Source organism: Hyaena hyaena, unplaced genomic scaffold (genome assembly GCF_003009895.1).
Source record: "Hyaena hyaena isolate Hyena2069 unplaced genomic scaffold, ASM300989v1 scaffold_219, whole genome shotgun sequence".
NCBI classification, from domain to species: domain Eukaryota; kingdom Metazoa; phylum Chordata; class Mammalia; order Carnivora; family Hyaenidae; genus Hyaena; species Hyaena hyaena.
Window position 1 is genome coordinate 853,266 of NW_024080850.1, and position 25,345 is coordinate 878,610.

General features: G+C 44.6%; 1 protein-coding gene across 4 annotated transcripts in view; it reads left to right on the forward strand.

The window, feature by feature from the left end:
• LOC120238814 (protein HIRA) overlaps positions 1-25,345 on the forward strand; it is an 80,512-nt gene that overhangs the window by 23,833 nt on the left and 31,334 nt on the right. For 3 of the 4 annotated variants that reach the window (XM_039242826.1, XM_039242829.1, XM_039242827.1), the window contains 10 exons: positions 7,120-7,215; positions 8,380-8,540; positions 10,368-10,535; positions 12,188-12,301; positions 14,215-14,285; positions 14,943-15,048; positions 17,031-17,246; positions 18,176-18,261; positions 22,651-22,848; positions 23,995-24,156. In XM_039242826.1, the coding sequence (XP_039098757.1) occupies positions 7,120-7,215; positions 8,380-8,540; positions 10,368-10,535; positions 12,188-12,301; positions 14,215-14,285; positions 14,943-15,048; positions 17,031-17,246; positions 18,176-18,261; positions 22,651-22,848; positions 23,995-24,156 (1,378 nt within the window). Of the gene's footprint in view, positions 1-83; positions 152-7,119; positions 7,216-8,379; positions 8,541-10,367; positions 10,536-12,187; positions 12,302-14,214; positions 14,286-14,942; positions 15,049-17,030; positions 17,247-18,175; positions 18,262-22,650; positions 22,849-23,994; positions 24,157-25,345 lie in introns of those variants that run through there. The other variant, XM_039242830.1, reaches the window with a different exon arrangement.

Below are 25,345 nucleotides of genomic sequence, written 5' to 3' on the forward strand. Positions count from 1 at the left end.
ACCGTCCCCACTGCCTGCCTCCAGCTGCATTCAGTGCCCCCACTCCTGCCCTCATGGGGTATATGTTTATATCTTCAATGTAGAATCCCCACGTTCTGCTGTTTATCCTGGTGAACTGAATCACTACCTTCATCAGTGGATCACTAAGTCCGTAAGCACACTTTATTTATTCCACAGAAACCAGCACACATGAAAGGGGGCTCAAGGAAAAGTTTTTTATTTGACCTTGAGTAATTTCGCAAAGTGTTGAATAGATTTGCAATGAAAAGGGACACGTTTTACAGATTTGGACTGAAGAGGAAGAAGGACGGTCAATAGCTGTCAAAAGCCATGTGCTGTATACACTCAGATGCCAGGGATACTAGAGTGACCATACCTCAGAAAACCTGTGGTCTTGCCCAAGAATGGCCTGAAGTGGGGGAACAGCAGAAGCCAGAAACACGTGGCATGCATGGTGGGGGCGACAGCTGGATCTTTACATACAAGGCAAGGGAGCACCGTGGGGTGGGACTGGCTGAGTGTCAGGGACCAGGACACGGAAGGTTCATGCTCCCTGTTAACGAAGGTGCCCTTTATCATGGAAGAGACAGGAGCCATTAAAAGCTTTGAGGCGTAAGAGAGGAATCATTCTGACAGGTATAGAGAAGAACCTGTTTTAGGGGTTCAGATGAAAACTGCAAGGGCCTGACCCAGGCCTGGGATAATTGAGAGAGAGTGGGAGAATAACTTAGGAATTTCTTAGGACAAAGCAAGTGAGGAATGAAGGAGATTCCTAGCTGGTGCCTACATTGCCAGTGGTGTCTTCTCTAAGACCATAATGATAGTGGGCTTACAGGGATGGATACCAGTTCAATGTAGGATATGCTCTTTGGGGTACAGGGATGGAGAAGAATGTCACAAGGCTCATTGGAATTGAGCCTGGAACTCTGGGAGAAGATGGGACAAGAGTGAGAGTTTGGAAGGCATCAGCTATCTACTAACAGTATATGTTCTGCAAATACTCAACAGACATGTTAAAGGTGAACAAAGGTGAACACCTACCTCTAGGTGACCATAGATTAATTCTGCATTTTTGAAAGCTGACAGAGTAGCATTGTGTAATTGTTGATAGCCATAAAAACGTGTAACTTAACCTCACTTATTCAGTTGCTCACAGCAAGGTCTGTCTAGTTGGGCTCCTCTGGAACTTGGAGAAAGTGTCCATGTGAGTGTTCAAGTGTGGGATAAGGCCTAAAGCCTTTGATGGCTTTCCTAACCTGAGACTTGGGTTGAGCCATAATCTGGACTTCTCTCCAGGCCCACCACCCCAGAGCTCTCCTTTACCAGGCAAGTAGGGTTGCCCACTTTCAGCAGGGTACCCACTGCTTATTCAGTGGTCCTGATAGCAGCTGTGGACAGAACTGTTAAAGAAGAAAAATCAGTGAAAAAGCAGAAGTAAATAGAAAGCACTGGATTTTAACATAGAAAGCATGAAAAACATACACTTGGCATATTTAATAGGGGGATAGGAAGAAAAAAACTAGATGAAGTTAGAAGTAAAGGGTCTAGAAAAACATTTAACCTAGAAGGGAAAAAAATCATCAGAGTACAACATAATGTTTTTTAAACTAAAAAAAAAAAAAATAGAAAATATAAGTTTTCAGAATTGGTACCATAAGGTTAGGAAAACTTTACTAAAGTAGTAACCAGTGAAGAAGTTGGGAGTCTTCAGAAATGATGTCTAATCCTAAATTACTTGTTGACTTGTTAATGCATTGTTTCAAACTTTTAAGAAAAATTATTCCAGAATGTAGAAATATTTATTCTTCAAAGGAGGCTGTAACTCTGGGTTTCTAAAATTTAAAAGCACACACAAACTCACAAAGCATAGCTGAATATGATAAAAGAAAAATCAGAAACATAATGCAGGTGAATTTGGTAACTTTTGAAAACAGTAGTTCATTTTGACTAAGTATGATTTATATTGGAAGAATTCTATGTAAAGGGAATCTATTAATCTAACATACTAGGAGATTAAGAAAAGATAGTCAGGGAACCTGGCTAGTTCAGTCTGTAGAGCATGTGACTCTTAATCTCAGAGTTGTGAGTTCAAGCCTCACATTGAGCATGGAGCCTACTTTTTTTTTTTTTTTAATTTTTTTTTTTAATGTTTTATTTATTTCTAGGAGAGAGAGAGACAGCGTGAGCAGGGGAGGGTCAGAGAGAGAGGAAGTCACAGACTGAAACAGGCTCCAGGCTCTGAGCTGGCAGTCAGCACAGAGCCGGACGCGGGGCTCGAACCCACGAACCGCGAGATCATGACCTAAGTGAAAGTCGGACGCTTAACCGACTAAGCCACCCAGGCGCCCCTAGCATGGAGCCTACTTTTAAAAAGACAGTCATCTTAGGAGATGTTCTGAAAGGAGCATCAGTTTCTAAAAACTTTTTTAAATGATGATAGGAAATTATTTCCTTAACCTGAAAGTATCCTACTTATGTCTTTCTCAAACCAATGGCAAATATAGCTCACAGTTATTAGAACTTAAAAAGCATTTAAAAGCACTCAGAACTAATAAAAATTAGTCATTGAATTGGTCTCATGTAAGAAAATTTTTAATTATTCATTTTTCATTAGTAATGGCCAATTAGAATATCTAATCATGAAAAGAGAACTCTTATATAGCAGAAACAAAAATTGTAAATACCCAGGAATAATCTTACCAAGAAATATATGAGGTCTGTAAGACTTAAACTACAAACCTTTTTTGAGAGAGATAAAATGACTACTTGATAAATGGAAAGACTGAATAAAATAAAGACGCTGTTTTTCCCCAAATTCATTTAACAGATATTTATTGAGCACTCAGTACATTCTGGGTACTATTCTATCCTCAGAGAGTTTACGTTCTTTTAAATGAGTCAGACAATAAACTAGTCATGTCAGAAACTAGAAGATAAGTGCTGGGGAGAAAAATGAGGGTTCCCCAGTAGGCCTTGCTGAGAAAGTGACATGCAAAGAGAGGGAAGGGTAAGGGACAATTGTATGTACATCCAAAGAGCTTTCCAAGCTAAAGGAATAGCCAGGGCAACAGCCTTGGAGTATGGATGTATGTGCTTGGTGTATTCAGAGAACCACCTGAAGCTAGGACACAGAGTGAACAGGGCAGGAAGGCAGGGGCAGGCCTTCTAGGCCATTGGGAGGGGCCCTTCTCTGAGTGAGAAGGGAAAGGTCAGTAGAGTTTTGAGCAGAGAAGCGAGGCCTGTGGCAGCTGCATGGACTATGGGTGGCACTGGAGAGACCACTGAGGAGGCTGCTCACATAATCTTGGTGAGAGACAGTGGACCTGGGTTGTAGCAGTAGAAGTCAGGAGGAGGAGGAGGAGGCAGAGTCCCTGGTGGATGGGATGTAGGGTGTGTGAGATAAACAAAGGAATCAGGATTCCTCCGACTGTGGCCTGGAGGGTGGTGAGGATGCAGTTGCCATCACTCTATAGAAAGTGTGTAGGTGGGACCGGAAATGTTTGCTAGGGGGAATGTTTAGAAGTTGGCTTTGGGGCATGTTTGGTTTGCATTGCCTAGCAGGGGTGTAAGTGAACTGTGAGCTTTGATATGTGAGAGTTGAGTACACAGGAGAAGTATAGGTGGGACTGGAGACCAAGGGTAGAGGTTGGGCTTCAGGGTATTGAGGAACCAGTGAAACAGGCTGAGTCGGAGAGGAAGCCAGTTTGACAGTGGAGAGAGCATTCAAAGGAAAAGCGATCAAGCAGTGCATCACATGTTGCCTGGGGTCGGGTGAGGATTGAGGATATTGACCATTGGACTTGATGGCATGGAGGCTCCCCATGGCCTTGGCTAGTGCTGTTTGTTTTGGTGTTGTTGGATAGAAGACTCATTGGAAGATGCTCAAGAAAGACTGAGGTGGAGAGGGGAGAAAAGAGCTAGATTGAACCAGGCTGGGTTTTGTCAGGCACCTGTGAAAACCCAGAAGAGCAAAGGGTTATGGTGAACTCTAAGCTGAGTAAGGAGACAGCAGAAGGCCCGTAGCACCTGGAAGCCCTGTTGGAGTTGAGAGGGAGCTGGAAGCACTGGGTTAGTGGTACGAGTGTGCGAGGAATGGAATTAGACCAGGGAAGAGTTGCAGTGATCTGTCAGGAAGGGTCTCTAGGCATGACTGGGAATGAGTGCCTGAGGTGGTAGAAGCCAAGGTCACTGGAGGAGTCTGTGAGGTTTAAGGATCCAAGAGCCTTGTGTTAAAAAACAAAACAAAACAAAAAACAGATTATTCCTCCTAGAATCAGCAAGAATGATGATGAGAGTTTCCAGAATGACAGTGACCAGAAACTTAACTCTTCAAGTGCAAGAGGGTGTCAGATATGTGTAGATGTGCAATGAGAAGGAGAGGGAGTGGTATAGTCTGAAGACTGAAGCTCCAAAACTGGAAACCCAGGAGAAAATTATATTACGTATGTGGATTTATGGCATAACTCAGCAGTGACTCCAAAGGGCATTTGGAAGAATAAGGAAGGTTGTTGAAGAAAACAAAGCTGCAGTGACTTAAAGCGTCATGGGTTTGAGGACAAAACTTGCCAACATTGAAGTCAGGTACATGTACCTAAGAACTTGGTGTGTTGTGGGGCGCCTGGGTGGCTTAGTCGGTTAAGTGTCTGACTTTGGCTCAGGTCATGATCTTGGGGTTCATGGGTTCGAGTCCCGCATCGGGCTCTGTGCTGACAGCCAGCTCAGAGCCTGGAGCCTGTTTCAGATTCTGTGTCTCCTCTCTCCAACCCTCCCCTGCTCACGCTGTCTCTCTTTCTCTCTCAGAAATAAATGAAACATTTTTTAGAAAAAGAACTTGGTGTATTGTGAAGGAGGCACCAGTTATCACTGTGATAGAATAACCATTATACGGTTTGTAGATGAGGAGAGAGTAATATAGAGCTTCACAAAATACAGCATGCACTGAAATAAATTCCAGATATTAAATAGAGAAACATTCTAAATAATTAAAGCAGAATAAAACAGAATAGAGTATTTATCAATCCTCTAGCAGAGGGAATATTTTTTAAGGTTAACAGGCAATAAAAGACATTACTAAGGAGAATAACAGACTTTACTTCATAAATCGCCTGCAGTGTTAAACTGACAGAGTTTGCAACTAATGCCTGTATTATCAATAGTCTATGGAAATTGCTAAGAAAATGACATCTCCTTTCTGGAATTCTCAGCTGACTACTTCTCTGCTCTAAGACTTAGCTACAACAGTGAAATGTGCCTAAAGGTCTGCCCCTCCTGGCCTCTCAGTTCCTAGAGGAGGTTTTTATTCCTCATTTTTATAGGCACTACATTTGTGTTTATTAGACCCGCTGCACAAAAAAACTCCCAACAGACAAGATAGGAGGAAAATTGTCTCAGAAGACAACTTTAGACAAACGTGAAAAGTCTTCACTTTCATTATTAATCAAAGTGACGTTAAAATATAAAAATGGACTTTATAAATTAGAAGGGAACAAAATCATAACCCTCAAGCTAATAAGAGAATTTCCAATAGACATTCTGCTTATAAAAGTGTAAAGTTCTAGAGGTCTTTGGAAAGCAGTCCACAGAGTCAGGAAAGTCCAGACTTGGGGAAACCTTTAGGCATTCTGCCCAGAGTCCCACTTTGTGGTATCAGTCACAAGAAACCAGGGAGTGGTATACACCTGTGTGTTCATTAACATGAAAGTCTGTTTATGGTAGTGAATGCTCTCAAAGACCAAGGATGCAGAGTAAAACAAGAGAAGCCCTCAGGATCCCAAGGGTATTAGAATACTAAATGCATGGGGCGCCTGGGTGGCTCAGTCAGGTAAGCATCTGACTTGATTTCGGCTCAGGTCGTGATTCAGGAGATTGAGCCCCTCATTGAGCTCTGCTGTGACAGCGCAGAGCCTCCTTGGGATTCTCTCTCTCTCTCTCTCTCTCTCTCTCTCTCTCTCTCTCTCTATGCCTCTGTCCCTCTCGCCTATGCGCACTCTATCTCTTTCAAAATAAATAAACATTTTTTTTAATTAAGAAAAGAGAATACTAAATGCAGCACACTAATGTGTATGCTATGTGAAATACAAAGTACAATACCATGTGGAAAAAAATTCATTAAGCTATCCCTAAAGATTTTTTAAAAATAGAAAAAACAAAATAGAACTTTTGAATATTTTACTTACACATTTTAAAAAGCCTTGGGAGCACTGGGTGTTATATGGAAACCAACGTGATAATAAACTATTTGTAAAAAAAAAAAAAAAGTGCTGTGAGGAGACTAGAAAGCTGTTAACTTGCTGCCATGTTTCTTTTTCTTCACCTCTCACCAGCCATTCTCTGTACACCTAGCACTGCACCAGGCACAAAGGTTAGGAAAAAATTACAACTGCACAGCAAGATGGGCCTGGTCATTGTCACTGTCACAGCTGATCTTTACCGATGCCTTGGTGTGTGCCTGGCACTGTGCTATAGCAGTTTCTTACATTTGATCCTCGTAATAACCCTCTGAGCCTAGTTTGTGGTTTTTGTTTTAATCTGCATTTTACAGATGAGAAAACTGAGTCACAAAGAAATGAATATGAGTCGTTGTGTTTGGGGGCTCTGGAGGGGAGGGATACTCTTGTGGGGTCTCAGAGATGAGGTCCAATTGGTGAGAAGGGCCTAAAGATGGCCTCCCACTTATTTGGCAGCTATTGAGCTGTTGAGCTCTGTGTGCCAGGCATTCTGACAGGTGCTGTACCTGTAGTGCTCAAAGGGCTCTCAGGCCCATTTGGGGTCAGAAAAGCAACCTTGGTGAGCCTGAGGCCACAGACCTAGCAGGTGTAAGAACCAGGATTCTTATACTTAGTCCCAAGCTTTCAGCTATGATCCTCAGTTGCCTCATCTGTCAGAGGGGTTGAGCAAGGTCACATAGATACTTCAAATGTCATGACCAGTTCAAAAACATTAGCAGGGGAGTTTTGCAGATTGGTTTTTAAGAAATAGTCTAGTTATGATCTCAAGTTTCCTCTGACATGAGATGCTAGGGGCTACTGGCCCACCTGGCACACAGGTGTTGCTGAGTGCCCCCCTAGCCAAGTCTGTACACCAGGTAAGAGACTTAACTACCAGCCCTCTGTCTTCCAGATGTAATGGATGTAGCATGGTCTCCCCATGATGCCTGGCTGGCCTCGTGCAGCGTGGATAACACTGTCGTCATCTGGAACGCTGTGAAGTTCCCAGGTCTGGGCCTCTGACTGGGTGGTGGCAGAAATGGGCCGCTCATCTGGAGCATGGTGGGCTCTTGGTCTCCTTACGCTGGTGGCAACAGTGTCTCATAGTAGATGAGGATCCACGTGTCTTGTCTGAGACTCCGTTCTTTTTTTCTTCATCATTGACGTTTGTTTAAGGTTTTAAAAGAGGTTTGTGTTACAGAAAATAGTAAATGAGTGCTAGCATGGATGTGCCACAGATATGAAGCTGGTAGGGTGGCATTGCATGCACTTGGGCACCTGACACTCCCACATACACATATGCCCTGAGGGTACACCTTCTCGCCACTGGGTTCTAGCCTTCACTCAGTTGCCATCCACTCTCTGAAGCCCTTGAACACAGGCTAACAAATCCAGTTTTGCAAAAGATTGTTTTTCTTTATTAACATGTTTAAAGTCACAACAGATGGCATAACCTGGCGTATCACTACAGTTCATAACTAGTAAGATACTTCTTCTCTTTCTGCTGGTATCTGGAATATGTTTTCTTCGTGGGCTAAAAAGCATCCTCCATGAACTTGATCCAAGTCATTTTCTCTCTTTATAAGCCACCAGGATGTGTAGGTCCATTTTCATCCTGGTCACAGAGGGCTGGGGTTGTATTTAGATTACAGATCCCTAGGACGTGCTATCGCACACACCTTTGTCTCAGTGATGACTTACAAAGGACTTCAGCACAGTGCCCTCTACCCCGAGCTGTCAGGCCTGCTCTTTATTGGGGAGCTGCCAGGGAGGTTCACATCAGAAATGCTCATGTTACAGCCCAGGTGCGCATGGTCTTCTGTTCAGAAAGGGAAACCACTGGCAGAGATACCAACTGCAGACAAGTTGAAGGGACAGAATTTGGCTCTACCCCAAGCCTTTGTCCCTGCTTGCCTGCCCTTTAGGGGGCTTATGCATAGTGCCTGCCTCCTGGGTACAGTCCTTCCTTCAAATTGTTTTGCCTTGAAGCAAAGACATCAGATTAGGGGGCTCTTCTGCTTGTGCCCAGGGGTGGGAACTGATGAAGGTAGACTCCTGAGGTCCCCTCTCTTGGCTAGCCATTCCATAGCCCATGGATTGCAGCTCATGTTTTAGATAGACTCATCATTTTCCCCTAGCTAATGCCTTTCTAATCTCTTCTTTTCCTCCACAGAAATTCTAGCTACTCTGAGAGGCCATTCTGGCTTGGTAAAGGGGTTGACCTGGGACCCTGTTGGGAAATACATTGCCTCTCAAGCTGATGACCGCAGCCTGAAGGTGTGGAGAACGCTGGACTGGCAGTTGGAGACCAGCATCACCAAACCTTTTGATGAGGTAAGGAGACAGTCCAGGGAGCTTGGTCCGTCAGCCCCCCTGGCCTCAGTGTACAGAGGAGGAACTGGCTGGGGTCCAGACCTCATGGTGAATGCAGAGTTCCAGGGGCCTGAGCAGACTGGTTAGGGTTCTCTGGGGCAGGCCCTCTGCCCCAAAGAGTCAAATGTTGAAAATCTTTCATTTCTCAGATGGTATTAAATGTCCAACTTTGAAGTGAGAAAAAGTGAAGAAAACCTTAGCGATGCTCCCACACCGTTGTGCTACACAGGTGGAGGAGGCCCTCTCTTTCATTTTTCCTGACTATGCTGTGGCTTTACTCATTGACTTGCACTCTGCAGGCCAGCCAACATCTTTCTAGGGTAATGTTACCAGTACAGTGTGCAGAATGTCTGGAGGTCGAACTGCAGTGACTTGAGGATTTTACTGTCTCTTCCTTCATTTGGGTTCTCATTTCATATGGAATCAGAGCCCAAGGTCTCCATTATTCATTAGATATTTCTTAAGTGTCTACTATGAGAAGGGCAGCACTAAGTAAAGGAAATGAAAGTGGACTGAGATGGAGTCTCTCCCTTGAAGCTTAGAGTCTGGTGGGAAAGATAGACTTTCACATTAGTTTGAACATGGTGACGAAGTTGTCCGGAATGTGCAGAAATAGCCCAGGAGTGATGATTGCATCAGGAAAGGCTTTTCAGAGGAAGGGCTGTGAGCCCAGTTTTGCAGGAGGAATACACGTTCACCCACACCTCAGGCCTGGCTGCAGAAGGAAGGTGGAAATCATGTATTCCATTTTCTCCAAACCAGCAGCACCACATTAGTACTGTTATTCACCCTACTTAATCTTGCCCTCCTTGGCTATAGCCCGGAAAAGGGGACATGGGCCTTCATGCCTTGTGGAGCTCCTCCTCAGGGTTCCAGTGACTAGTCAGTGGAGTCCCACTAACAGGGCTCCTGGGGGCAGTTGTGGGAGATGGGGAGGGGTATTTGGAATCCCAGTGGGAGCTGGCGGGACTCCTCAGCCTCTGGGGTCGAGCTGTCCTAAGTATATGGAAGTTGAGGCAAGTGTGTCACTACCCTCAGGCCCCACCTTGTCTTGCCTCCTCTGGGGCCATGAGGCCAAGATCCTGACTCTTAAGTCTTTAAAACTGCCCTGGGTCAACCTTGAGCTTTAGGGGGTTGGTTTTCTGGCCCATTTCATCTTACTTTGCAGGAATAATAATGTGGAGACATGCCTTGCTTCAGCCCTAGACCAGGTCAGGGGAACATTTCCTTTCTGCTATGTATTTTATGATTTATATGGACTTTATGAAGCTCTTCTTCTTTGCTAGTAGCACCACCAGGCTTCAGTTGAGGAGGCAGGCTCAAGAGAGCACATAGTGGCTCATGGTTACTGGCTGCATCATAGAGACCGGCTCCTGAGGGTCCATAGGACTCTTCTTCCACGGAAGTGAATGTTCTGCAGACCTCATGTGGCAGGGTTAACATGCTTGGCAGAAGACAGAGGTCAGTGACCAGATAAATTTGGCCCATGCAGAATTGACAGTTAAAAGAGGTAGTCCTCTTGCAGATCCCCTCAGGCCTGTGCCTCTGTGTTATGTTCAGCTCCCGTAGGGGAGTGTAGGATGCTGCAGCTCCCAGTCTCATCTAACAGCACCTTTTTGTTAGATCATCTGGAGAAGCTGGAGTTACTCCTGTTTGTGTAGCCAGAAGCTTGGGTACATGCTCTACTATCATACGTTTATAGATCAAAATTCAACTCTATTCTTGAGGTCACAGTTTGAGTCACACAATTGGCTTTGAGCACCTTCCAAGTGCAGATGTTTCTTTCAGTGTGGAGGGACAACCCATGTGTTGCGGCTCAGCTGGTCACCTGACGGGCACTACCTGGTGTCTGCCCACGCCATGAACAACTCTGGCCCCACTGCCCAGATCATTGAACGGGAGGGCTGGAAGACCAACATGGACTTTGTCGGGCACCGGAAAGCTGTGACTGTCGTTGTGAGTGTGCTTAGCCTCAGGCTGGGAGGTGCCTTGTCTCAAGGCTGGGTCACGTGGTGGACTGAGGTAGTGGGCTCTGAGAGTCAGCACGTGCCACATCCCTGTTTCATTTTAAATACTTAGGTTTTTACAGTTTTTAAAGTGATTTTTCAAAGCAATATATATTCACATTTTAATGAGTATCCCCCAAATCAGTCTGTGACATTGGTCAGATCACAGTGTTCAAGTATGGTGGTCCCGACAAGTGCTTCCTCACTAGCCAGACTCTAGAGCACAGGTGCAGTCCATGTGCCTGCTGAGCATGTGTGACTGCACCCTAGCCCTGGCCATCATAGCTGTGAGGCTATGCTGTGGATCACCTGAGTCTAGAGCTGCCCCACCCAGTCTTGACAAGGAGGATAAAGGGAGCCAGCAGATAGGGGCCACTGTTAACGAGGATTTTCTCAGCACTGGGCAACCAAAACAAAGTAAATACGTTGGTGGGCTAAGGTTGATAAAAGTAAAGGATCATCCAGGACTCTGATCTCAGTTTTTTGCATTCCTTAAAATGGACTTATCCTTACCATTGTTTAAATTAATGATATATATTGTGATTTAAAATATATATAACTTTTATACAAATAAAATATTACTTAATTTTTTTTATATTGGAGCCCATGTAGAGGACTTTGTTCAAAGCCAGTCCTTGTTACTAAAATGTTTGAAAATCACTGCTTCAGATTAGCATAGTGCTTCCACATGACACTGTCAAGTGGTCCTCACGGTCACTGTAAAAGTGGTTTTGTGAGATCATGGTACTGAGTCCTCTCAGCCAACCCAGGTAGCCAAGACTCAAGCCCAGGATGCACGCCTCCAGGTTCCGTGTTTCCCGTCTCTGTGCACCTGGCCATTCCTGCCTGCCCTCTGGAATTAGAACCCCTGTGAGCCAGGCCAGCTGACACCAGGCTCCCAGGAGCCACCCTTCCTCTTCGATTGTCCTGGCATGGGGATCCCAGCTCTGACTCTAGAGTTCCCACCCCTTTCAGTCCAGAAACATGGCAGGGAGCTGTCTCTGTGCTTCCAACCTTGCCAAAAGTGACACCTGGGTTACACTGAGGATAAACCCCAGAGTGCATTTTAGCATGACTTAGCCATCGTCCTGGCCAACTGAGATCATGCAGGGATGATCAGTATCCTCTATTTTGACTCTGAGCAACAACTACAGTGAAGGGGAAGGGATTAATGGAGTAGACACCTCACAGTCCCATTGACCTCTGTCAAGACTTTGCCCCTAAAGCCAGGTCCTGGAACTGGCCTTGCCCAGGCCATGAGAAATTCAGAGAGGAAGTCTCAGTAGCTCCCATGCCATCAACCTGGCCACAAGCCCAGAAATGAAAAGTTGGTAGAGCCAACTTCAAATCCTTGTCTCACTACTTACTCATTGGGTGATTTGGCCCACATTTGCTGGCCTTTTTGAGACTCCATTGCATCCTCAGCAAAATGACTCCTGGGTAGTTAGGAAGATGAAATAAAGTATGCCGAGTGCCTGGGGCTGGGAGAATGTCAGTGTGGTTTCCCACCAATACGCTGGAATTGTGCTGTTTCTGATACGGGGCATGGGGTTTGTGCTTGATGCTTGATTAATTATTTTAACATTTGTTATTTGGCTTTAGAAATTCAATCCAAAAATCTTCAAAAAGAAGCAGAAGAATGGGAGTTCTGCAAAGCCCAGCTGCCCATATTGCTGCTGTGCTGTTGGCAGCAAGGACCGTTCTCTGTCTGTCTGGGTGAGCCCCTCTTCTCCCCCAAAGAGCTTTCATGGCTCCAGCAGGGTGAAGGAGAAGGAACTGATGAAGGAGGGAGAGACTCCCCTACCCCCCAACTTTCAATGGTGCTCAGTGTGTGGTTCCACCCCATATCTGGGGTCAGGCCCTCTCATTACCCCAGGAGGAAGGAAGTGCTGAAGACTAGACTTGGGGCCAGCTAGGAGAGGCCACCCTGAGCCCTAGTCAGAGCAACTCTAATGTCCAGATTCAGGGAACACCTTCAGTTGGCATGCTGTGTTTGCTTCCTTTTAGAAAACCTTTGTATCCATATATAATTTACAGCAGATATATTCACCTGAAGTATACAGCTCAGTGCATTGTCATACATGTTTACACCAGTGTAACCACCACCCCAGAACCCCTCATCCCTGCCCAGTCAAGACTCCACTTTCCACCACTCCTTGGCCAAGGCAGCCACTCCAACGATGTCTGTCACATTGATGAGCTGTGCAGTGTTTACTTTTTTGTGTCTTGCATTGTTTTCACTTGGCATAATATTGTTGAGATTCATGTGTGTTGTTGTATTTAGCATTAGCATTTAGCTAATTTAGCATTAGTTTATTCCTAATTAATTATCAAGCTCCCCATAAGCAGAGTGGACTAAATAGTTGTAGATTTGACGTTATCCTTTGGTTGCCTTTATTACAATTCTTTGTCACAGAGAAATTGATTGCAGTGTGTAAACTGATTTTTTTTTTCAGGCCCGTATTCATGTGACATTTCAGAACCTGAATCCCAGTGCCATCATGGGCAGTTCCAGGCGTGTTCTTCCTGGACTCCTTCTGGCCTGGAGTTTCATTTGTGATGCTTTACCCAAAACATCACTGATTATGTACTCATTTTCTTAGAATGCTGAGGTCAGATGTTCATAAAGTTTCCAGATTTCTGAGTGGTCTGTAGGCACATTTTTGGGAGGAGACATGGAGATCCCAAAAATATAGGAGACTATATTTTTCTGGAAGTGGAATTAGAGTAAGGGCAAGATTCTTCTTGTGGATTCCAGGTAGCTCAGACTCCCTTTCCTCAGGACTAGGGTGGCCACAGCAACTCTTCCCCTATAGACACAGCACCTGATAGGAGCCATGTAGAAGGTTTTCCCTCCCACCCGCCACACTGTGGCCCCAGGACCTTGTCAGCAGTGTGGCCAGACACTAGCATGTGAGCTGTAGGAACATGGAGACGGCACATAGCCCAACCTTTGAATGACTAGATATAAGTATGCACAGGGTAAATGTTGTACAGCCGTCAAAGACAGGTTTTTTACAGGGTGTTTAATGACATAATGTATAAATGAAAAAGTAATCCTGTATCAAAGAATGAAATAGTGGTTAACTCTGGATCTGGAATCAGGGCAACTTAAACTGTTTTTGGTGTTTCTGGACTATCTGCATACACTTTGTAGAATGAGAGCCCATGTGATGTATGTAACCGGTTATACCCAGCTTTGCTTACATATGTACCAGAACTCCTTGGGCCCAGAGGACATGTGCTGGCTTCTGTCTGAGGCTGCTTTCCTGTCCTGGGCACTACTTTTGCTGCCTCATCTCTGCCTAGGCCTCGGCATCCCATCTTTTGCTTGTAGATTTCTGCTCAGGTCGTGGCCTTTCTAGAACCCCATTCTCCATTCTTGATTGTCCATGTATAAAGCCACCTTCCCAGCCAGACCACAGCAAGCCCTTCAGGCAGAGACCATGCTAAAATGCATATTTTGTCAGGTTTTTATTTCCATTGGTTTGGATCTTGCTGGTTGCTATTTGAATAGAGTCGAATATGCCTTGTATGTCAGCAAAAACTCAGACTCAGCTTCTAGGACTTAACTGAATACACAAAAAGCAGTTTTTGTTCATTTTTTTTTGCTGCTTCTTTCCTTCCAGCTCACATGTCTGAAACGGCCTTTGGTTGTCATCCATGAGCTATTCGACAAATCCATCATGGATATTTCCTGGTAAGATGGATTCTTTATTACAGTGCACAGGTTAGAAGAAGAGAAGCTACACATAGGAACATGAGGCCTCTCAGATGTGATTAGGGTCAGCCAGCCAGGGCCACCCCCTCTCCCCAGGTGTGATAGCCAGAGCAGATGATTCAAGAAAGGTCAGCTTTGGCCTGCCATTGGGAGAGTGTCAGCTGCTATGCTTCTTGCTCTGTTGGCATTTGCCCCTGGAAAATACTTCCTCAGGCAAACTGACGTTTGGGGAAAAAAGAGTACTGTGATCCTGGTTTCATTTCACTCTGTCATTGTATGAACCAGATTACCATAAGTATGGAGAGGTATTTTCTGCTTCTCAGTGACCTCGTTTAGATGTATATTCCCTCATATTTTTTTAAAAAATGGTTTCAAAAATAAATAAAAGTGAAATTCTTACAAAATACATGGTGAAAGATACTTTGTACATGTGCATAGGACTAAAAGGCACCAGAACCTTCCGCAGCATGGTTGTCTCCCCTGCCCCCACCCCACCAAGGAATGCTATAGAAGGAAACGAGGGGTTTCTGGCATCTGCAAAGAACCCTGCATGCTCCCCTCCCGGTCCAGCCTTGGAGGTGTAGGTAAGCCCCACAGGCACTTGCTCCCAGACTGCTAATAGCTGTCGTTTTCCAGGACTCTGAACGGGCTAGGCATCTTGGTGTGCTCCATGGATGGCTCTGTGGCGTTTCTCGATTTCTCCCAGGATGAGCTTGGAGACCCCCTGAGCGAGGAGGAGAAGGTAGGAGAACAGTACACCTCCAACTGGTGGGCTGAGTGCTGCGCTTCCTCTTGGGCCACAGAAATGGCCACCACAGCTCTGAGAGGCCCCTTTGATTGGACCCTCCCCTTAGGACATACATGGACACATTGTTTCTTAAAGTATACTTGGGTATTGGTCTCTTACAGATTATAATCTTTATTATTTTACAAAATAGATTAAAGATGAGGCTCTCATTCATGTCAGAAATCAGTTCTAGAACGAAGAATAAAACAGATTTGGGCATCTTTTCTTGAGTGATAATTAGCCACACACTGGGAGGTTTTCACCATGGGAGATAGCAAGTGTGACTTCTAAGGGTCCCTGCTCACATCACTTTCTCCATGGTCTCATACAGACACAGTTGCCACAAAGCAGTAACATTGGTCATTTCTTAGCACATGCTGCATGCCAGACTCTGAGCCATGTATTTTGCATGTATTATTTCATTTGAATTCTATAAAACCCTTCAAGGGAAGGCTCATTCATTCATTTTATTAACGAGGTAACTAAGCCTCAGAAAAAAAGCGTGGCCCTTTGCCGAAACCATACACAACCCTTAGGTATGAGAACAGAACCATGGGCCAGGCCCATAGGCTTCCTGCCCTTTGTGTTCTCTGCCCAGGACAGGCAGGACCCATGTGCCCTTCAAGGACTTTGGGAAAAGCCTACTTTATGGCACCATAGACTTTGAAGGCAGACATTTCTACTGATGGGCCTTTGCCACCACTCAGTGGAATGTATTCGTTTGTCTGAAAGAAGACTTGTGAAAGCCCAGAGCAGGTGGGTGGCCCTCCCCTTCGAGCTGCAGTTACTGGTAGAGGCTCCCTCATAAGCTACTGTGTGGACCTCCCACTATGAAGTAAACCCCTTGGGCGTCTGCCTTAATGACAGCACCTAAAATGGCCTGGCACCCCAAGAGTCAGTTGTCAATGAAGGGGTGAGTGTCTCAGTGGCCTCAGGTCTTTCTACCTTGTCACTGTCGTCAGGTAACCTGGGATCCCTGTGCACTCCCCTCCGCCTTGGAGACTCGGGGGCAGGGGTACAAAATAATGTTATCTAGTTTACCTTTTCCCAGATGGCAGGCAGGGACCCCATGTTTGAGAAATACAGGTAAACATCTATCAAACTCTGAATTCTGCCTCCAGATGCCAGGGGACAGATTGACCTCCCCCTGCCCAGCATCCTCTGCTATGAGGCTTATGTCCTGCTGGCCTCCCTGTTGGTTATTAGCACATCCTTGTGAGTCTACTTCTCATAACACCAGTCACTCTAATGTGCTGGGGGTGGTATCCCTGCCAATGTGGGGTCCTGTCTGGCTTGTTGTAGCATTGAATTAATGAAACCTGGGAAGGTGAAGGGAGGGACCCTGTTCAGAAGGGTCAGGACACGTTGGGGAATAGGAGAGACAGAGAAAGATATCCCCAGTTTGCTGTGCCAGGCCTTCCCTTACTCTGAGACACTATTAGCAGCTTCATGGCAACTTCCATTCACCTGGAACTAATGGTGGCGAATAAGAATGGTGTGACAAGGCTCTAGACTTCAGCATCTGATTCCCAAAAAGTGTTTGGGGTCCTTGGAGTGATTTAAGAACCTTAAATTAGCAATTTGAGTATCTTAATTTCAGTTCAGCACCTGTTTATTGCCCTTCCTTCTGTACCACACCATGCATGTGATAGGTGTTTGGTCAGTTACTCATTTACTTTCATCGCCAACTCTAGATACACAAGAGGCTCTGAACGTCTAGAGAGGGTGTAAGACTTCTCCAGAGACATCTAGTCAGCCATAGGCAGGAAAGGGTGAGACTTGAGGGCAAGCTGGCACCCAGGACCCTGGGAACACTGCCCAAGACCTTTTCTACCCTCAGAACTAAGAGAGTCAACACTCAGCTCACCCACTGGTGGGCACTAGCCACCACTTTGCTACTCAAGCTGGTCTGTTGAACTTCTCTCTGCTTCCCTTAGAGCCGCATTCACCAGTCTACCTATGGTAAGAGCTTGGCCATCATGACTGAGGCCCAGCTCTCCACAGCCGTCATTGAGAACCCAGAGATGCTCAAATACCAGCGCAGGCAGCAACAACAACAGCTGGACCAGAAGAGTGCCTCGGCTAGAGAGACAAGTTCAGCTACCTCAGTTGCTGGTGTTGTCAATGGGGAGAGTCTGGAAGACATTAGGAAGGTGAGGGCTTGTCTCCATAACCCTAAGGACATGGGTACACACCCAGGGACAGAGCAGGGGGAACAAGCAGTCTGAACAGAGCACAGACACAAGTAGTAGGTAAGCAGGTGTATGCTGTGCCCTAGAACAGGACCCGTGGATAAGCCAGCTTGGGGCCACGTGGCCCCATTGCTACCAGCTGCAATGAGGGAGTAATGGGGCCTAAGGTACTTTATCAAAGGCCTCTTTGTCCCAAGGAGTTCTAGAGGATGTCATCTCTTATAGGAGCTTCCAAACCTCACTTCTAGCCTTTCTAGGAAATTCTAGATACTGAAAACAGTGGGTGTCAGGTTCTATCTTTCAGAGATCTCTGTGGGTTCTCCCTTCTTCCTCTGGAAGCCCATGTCTCACTGGGGGGAGGGGGTGGAGATGGGGCAGAAACGGGAGGAAATGTCGGAATCACCTGGGGAGTTTAAATGATCTCTAGGGGCTACAGAGGGTGACAAATCTGTGATTTCGACACAGTGTGTGACTGGGAACCTTCGTTTTATGACCCTTCAGTGGAAGAAATGACTTCGATGAAAGAAGATTTGCAAATCACAACTTAGAGAAAGAGTGGCTTATGGGTGCAGGTTTCATTCATTTGTGCCCTCATTGTGCCCCATGGCTGCTGGTTGAGAGTAGCAAATGTTCACTGCTCAGGAAACCTGGCCAGGCCTGCAGTGCTGGTGATAGAGAGCAAGGTGCTGGAGCCAGTTCAACTGGGAGCTTTCTGTGCAGGAAGTTGAACACACAGCCTGACAAATACGCTTGCTCAGTGGCTAAGTTTAGTTGGACCAGCAGGCCATAGAAAAGGAAGTTAAAATTCGTTTCCTTAGAAGCCTTATTTTTTTAAATGTGGAGGTGCTTGGCAGAAACTTGTCCATTCATATATGTCACTATTTTGCCAGAATCTTTTGAAGAAACAAGTTGAGACTCGGACGGCAGATGGTCGCAGAAGAATCACACCTCTCTGCATAGCACAGCTGGACACCGGGTACTTGTTCACTCATCGAACTTTCTGTGGCTTTATCTGGAGAGTTCTTCTTCTCTCCTTTCACCAGTTAGCACTTTCATAATCAGGATCTTCACAGGCTCTTGGTCAGTCTGACCCCTAGAATCTGGAAATGGGAGAGTAGAGCCCAGTTTCCCACCAGGCTCAAAGCCTTGTGCTTCCTACGAATTCCTTATGCACATTTGACTCATGCAGAAGGAGGGCTGGGAGGAGCCTGTGACACGCAGGAGGGCAAGGGCACCTTCACAGGGCCAGTGTGTCCACATGGCCAGCACTGCTTCATTGTTGGTGGGGCATTGAAGACACCAGGGAGAGAAGTTGGATTGATTTTTTTCTATTTCATTTTGCCCTTATATACACATTGTTGAATAGTAAAAACCCAAAGAAGGATATAAACATTACCCGTAATGTAGCCTTTCAGATATAATTACTGTTAACATTTTGGTATCTGTATCTCCAGTCTTTTTTCCCCCCACTTGTTCCTGTATCTTGACCTTGCATCCATTTTAATAAATAGTCCTCTGAAGCATTGGCTTGCTTATTGTCCAGGTTCCCAGGCTGTGAATGCACCATGATTTCCTTGACCAGCCCCTTAACTGTAGACTTGTAGTTTGTGTCCAGTGTTTTGTGATTGTAAATTAATCTTTATGCACACCTATGACTGTTACCACAGGATACTTCCCAGAAGTGGAATTACTGGACAGAGAGTAGGGCTCTGAGGTACATTTCCTTGAGGAGGCAAAGTAGGGGGAAAGTGGACTCAGTCACCATTTGCTATCGTCTCAGTGTCTGTTGTCAGGCTTGCTGTGGTATCAGTCATCCTCCACAAAACAACACATATTGATTCAAAGGATGATAAGGCCCTGTGTGAAAGAAATAGACCCCCACTGTTAAGGTGATTCATTCAGGTTTTATACTCATTCAGCCAGTCTGCTCAGGACACCATACACAGTAGCCCTCTGCACTTTGCAGTTGTTCATCCATAAGCTGTTCTAAATCTTCCTTGAAGTCTGAAGAGACCTTCTGTCATATGATGTGCTGACCTGTTAGGGGGTGTGGGCTTTGAGGCCCTAGAGGTCAGAGACCTGACCAGATGGAACCAAGTCTCCTGATTCCTCCCAGAGAGTGATTTTCCTTTGATTAAGCCTTTTTCCCATTGTTAATCTACCAGTGGGTAATGCCACATGCTTACTTTATTTTAGGACCAAATAAGACAGGTATATGTGATTGTGCTTTGAACATTGTGAAAGGCTTGTGGAAGTGAGGGTCGTGGAGGTGGTGGTGATGGTGCCACTTTTCTTCCAGGCATCCTTTCACGCCCTACCTGATGAGGAGATAGAAGTGGTAGGTGGCTTTCCTCCTGGTCTTAAACCAGCTTTCTGCCACACAGCACATATTTCTGGTACCAGAACTTGATTCTTTTGGTCTTAAAGGCTTTTTTGCCCTTTTGGTTCTCATGTTAAAACAAGTAGCAACAGAATAAGTAATGATTAGCTTTGCTAATCAAGCAAGAAAAGAAAAGGCACAAATATTTTAAGTAGAAATAATCACAGATAAAGAATAAAAGGACAAGACTTCTTTCCTGAATTCTATGTGAATAAATTTGAATGTCGATTTTGAGGAAAATAAAATTATTAAAGCTAAAGAAAGTCTATACAAATGAATTATTATAGAAGAAATAGAGGGCACTGTCCCAGAACTAACTTACCAAAAGCCACCAGACTAAGAAGGTCTCACAGAGAAATCCTAAGAAAGTTTCATTCTCAAAATTAGAGGAACAGATCATTCTAATACCATTGAAAGTAACACTAGTGCATAGGAAAATAAGGAAAACTTGCAAAACCTTTTTTGAAATGGACACGGTATTTATATGAAAAACATGACATAGGTGGAACATAATAAATTCCTGATCAATTTCATTTCTGAATGCCAATGCAAAAATGCTAAATAATAACAGAAACTTGCAGTGTGTTAAAATGTTAATATGCTATGACCAAGTAAGATTTGTTTCAGGAAAGCAAAGTGGTTCAAATTTGGGAAACTTAATTTGCTTCTGCATATCAAAAGATCAAAAGAAATAAATATATGGTCATCTCCATAGATGCCTAAGAGACATTTTATTAAATTCAACATTGTTCTTATTTAAAACTTAGTTAAATAGATGGGTACTTCTTTAACTTGATAAAAACTACCTTATTTTAAAGTAAATTCAAAAACTAAACAACCATCTACTCTGGTAACTATAATTTAACATTGTCCTGGAATGTCCTAGCTCATACAGGTAGTCAAGAGAAAGAATAAATTGGAAAGAAGGTGGTAAGATGTATCATTATTTAAAAGATGGTGTGATCTACAAGAGAATCAACTGGGAAAACTGCCATAGATACTAAAGACAATAAAGTGACTGGATACAATCAAAACAATGAGATCCAAGTAGCAGCAACTACTTTTAGAAGATCACTTTCACAAATGCAATACCTAGAACATAACAAGAAATGTAGAAGATCTTTGTGAAGAAAAATTTAAAAATCCTACTGAGAGACCTAAAAGAAAATTCAGATAACTAGAAATAACTAGAAATGCATATCCAGTTCTTCCCTAGGATGATCCAACATCATAAAGATGATAGATCTCTCTCAACATCAGCCCATACAAATAACCAATAGGAGTTTTCAGAATCAGACAGGCTGGTTCTAAGCTTACGTGGAAAAATCACTGAAAATATTTCTGAAAAAGGAAATTAATCAGGGAAGACTAGCTGCACCATAAAGTAAAACTTACAAACTATAATAAAATGGGTACTAACATATGAATAGACAGAGTGGTAGAATACAATAGAAAACGCAAAAGTAAGCCCAAACATTTGTGGGAATTTATGTAGCATTTTGCATCAGTGATGAAACGTCAGCTAATCTAATAAATAAGAATCAGGACTACTTACCTTTAGAAACAAAGTTAGCTCCCTGCCTTACAACTTAAAATTAGATACATTCCGAACAACTGAGGGTTTTTTAAATTTTTTTATTGTTTAAAATTTTAGAAGATTCCCTAAAAGAATATTTTTATGATCTATGGCACAAAAGTTAGTCCACTCAAAAATAACATTTTGGGGGCAAGGAAAATTGTGCTATAAAGAGTCAAAACAGCTTATGGGGACACCTGGTTGGCTCAGTTGGAAGAACATGGGGCTCTTGAGGTTGTGAGTATAAGCCCTCTGTTGGGTACAGAGATTAGTTAAAAATAAAATCTTTAAAAAAAGACAGCATTCAGGGGAAAATACATCCTGCTCATGTAAGGAATTTATTAGATATGTAAATAGGTCTTGAAATCAATAATAAAGACAAGTAATCAGAACAATAAATAAAGAATATAAACAGTTCACCAAAAAAGAAAATCAGATGCTTCCACATGAAAAACTTTCAACCTCATATCAAAGTAATTGCAAATTATTAAAACTATAGTAAGGTACCATTTTTCATCAGATTGTCAAGTATCAAGAAATTAGGTAAAATTGTTGGTGAGGGTTTGGGGAAGTAAGCCCTCTCATACACAGCTGGAATTTAAACTTCCAAGGAAGGCAGTTTAGAACTGTTTATCAAAACTCATCAATTAATATTCCATCTGCTTCTGAAATTCCACTTCTAGGGATTTATCCCATGTAATATGTGAAACCGTTGTACTGATGATTCTGACAAGGTGCACCTTTGAGCAGCTACTATGCCTTCTAAGTGTGTGCTACACTAACCACGTTAGTCCGGGCCTCAGCCTTGGGAGGGTTCTGTCACTTTCAGTTTTGCAGATAGGAACCTGAAGCACAGAGTGGTTGAAGTGCCCAAGGTCCCAGAGTTTGTGCATGGCAAAGAAGTGAAACCTAGCCGCATTGGCCCAGGGACCTTAGCCTTAACACTGCAGTATCTTGCCTCCTCTGACAGCAGTGTCTCTTACAGAAAAAGCTGGGAGACAGCCCTGGCATTCCGCAGTAGAGGCTGGTTAGGTAAATGATGCTATATCCATACAGCCTATAATGAAAGAGAGCCCTGCTCTGTGTGCTGCATTTCATGAGTTCTGAGACACGTGTCTGTACATTTTAACATCTGTGAGATTAAGGTACATCTTATAATCAGGGGCTTCTGACAATTACATTTGGTAGTAATCTCTTCTTTCTTAGTGGCACATAAAGTACCAGTTCATCTTAGATTTAGTTACACGTAGTGTATGATATAATTTCAGTTTTCTTTTTACTTTTCTGTGACTTTGCACATTTTCTTCCATGAAAATACTTCACCTTTGGACCCAGAAAAAAATCACTTCGAACATAGAAAGTACGTGATGTGTCTGATTTCCCAGGCTAATTTTTGTTCTTAACAACAGGGACTTCTCCACGGCATTCTTTAACAGCATCCCACTCTCGGGCTCCCTGGCGGGCACCATGCTCTCCTCTCATAGCAATCCACAGCTACTGCCACTCGACTCCAGTACCCCCAACTCTTTTGGCGCCTCAAAACCCTCCACAGAGCCTGTGGCAACAGCTGGTGCCAGGCCGGCTGGTGATACTGTCAGTAAGGACAGGTGAGTGGGCATGCCAAGGCTTGTTCCTTTCCCTGGGGAAATTGGACACAGTTACACAGACACTTTGTGGCTCCTTCAATAAAAAAAAGAGGTGCTTGATTTTTGATGAGGGCCTGTTTGTGGGGGAGACCTTGTTCAGGTGAGTCTCTGATGCACAGGGCCATGAGGACTTCACCTCCTGGGCAAGATGCTGTCCCAAGATGCACTCCTCACTCCTAAGGGTGCAGACCAGCCAGGGATGCACTGCCTACCACAGGATCAGCCCCACCTTCCAACAGTTCTACACTGGAAGTGGCTTAGGCCCCCACTGCACAGTCGAGATCATTGCCACACCAGTCATCTTAGGAAGGGTGTCTGAGGAAGGACAGACAGCTCCAGATCTGTTAGACATTTTAACAGTTGGCCTTGCAGGTCCTGGGAGAGGAGGAGGGAACTCCAGGATGCCTGCCCAGTATCTGGTGTGGGGTCCAGGTGGGTGGTTGTGGTTAGTAGGAGGCCCAGTGGCTTTGGGACTCAGCATGTGTGGTTGTGCTGGGCATGAGGGGAAGCTTACAGGCTCATGCCTAGGCCTCTTCTCTGTGGAGAAGACAAGGGCTATGGGATGACCACTCGGAGGAGAGTATGAAGATTGCGTATTACCGACATGAGATGAGAAGGCCTGCTCAGGCCACAGTGTGTTTGGCTGAGCATGAAGGCCAGGAAGACAGTGGCTTCAGGACCCTGGGCGGGGGCTTTTCTCACTAGACCATTAGTCAAAGCAGTAAGAGCTGATTTGGTTTGGAGTGGTTTGGGTTGGAGATGTTGTATTCAAGTTGTAGAGGTAGGGCTATATGGTGAGAAAAAAAGGTTTTAAAAGCCACTTTCTAGGCATCATGCTACCCCTAGAATCTCTCAGAACAATACAGTGGGGCAAATGTGAGTGCGTTTGCTCATGACCTTCTCAGATAGCCAAACTTTCTGATTTTTACAGATGAAACTATTGGAGTAGTAAATAGGAGTAGTAGATTACATCTTGGAATTGTATTTATAGAAGTTTGATATTTGTGGCCCTTTTATTTGGCTCCAAGTAACACAACTGTAGGACTCCCAAATGTTTGATAGATTGTACTTGACATACTTTCTCATCTTCTTACTCCCCACCCCCAGTGTGAATGCTACCTCTACTCCTGCTGCATCGTCACCCTCCGTGTTAACAACCCCGTCCAAGATCGAACCCATGAAAGCATTTGACTCCCGATTCACGGAACGGTCCAAAGCCACGCCAGGTGCTCCTGCCTTGACCAGTGTGACTCCAACAACCGTGGAAAGGTAGGTGGTGGCTCTGTGGGCCCCTGAGAGACCAGGGAGGATACAGTCTCAGCCAGCAGTGCAGCATCCATTTTCCCACCAAGCAGCCTGCCTTCCCATGCAGGAGCACAATCTGGTTCCCCTGGACTCAAGAACCCCCAGGTCCAAAGAGAAAGGAGCAGGTTTTCCAAGTGGGAAAATGGTTGGAAGAAGCCATGGGGGGTACAGAACAGGCATAAAGGACATCAAGGGCAATGACACCACAAGGGCTAGTCAGTGCAGAAGCTATGTGGAGTTCAAGGTCATTGTTTGAACGGAGCCGAGTTTACCCAAAAGAGGAATGGGAGATTGGGTGGGGAAATAGAAGGCTCTGATACTGCGATACCATGGAAGTAATGGCCTGCTCAGACACTGACCAGGTGTTTGGGAACTGAGATAAAAACAATAGAGAAGAGGTCTTTATGCAATTATATAAGCTTCTGAGGTCTCACAAGCTCTGTGGTACTCTCCCCATTCTCTGCATTTCTCTTTGCACACAGCAACCAAGCCACATGGGATATAGCCTATTTCTTGGAATTACAGTCTTCCTAAGGTGTCCAGAGCAAGTGTGTTTGTTGGCACAGAACTTTTCTGATTCCTGGAGAGTGTGTCGCCAGCTCCATGACCACAAGTCCAGCACAACACAGAGCTCACTGCATAGCCCAGTGAGGTAGGGGCTAGGGAAGTTAGAGGAAGGCTGGGCCAGCTTTCTACAGAGGTGTCAAGGTCTTAAGTGATATCCTCTTGAGGTTGCACCCCACCTTGACACGACAGACTCAAGAGCCCTAGGCAGATGCACCCTAGCCTTTATCACTATCAGCTAAATGCAAGGACATTTGTCATAGACTCTTGCAGTTACCACACAACCAGCAGATGCTCAATGAAGGGAGCATTTGTGATAAGACCTGACCTTGCAATAGACTATGTCTTGGAGCTAAAGCTCTAGTATGGTGTCCCCAGGACTTGACTCATGACCTCAAAATTGCTTGTCTAATCTGAATTTGTTTTCCTTGGAGAACAGCTTCTAGAAACCAGCATGGGTTCTCAGGTCCTGTCAGCTATTGCATCGATGACCTTGGTGCAGGACGTTGTATTTTACTCTATAGTGTGATCATGCCTGTTTTAGTATACAGATATTCCACACAGTCTTTTCATCTAGCAGCTTCTCTGT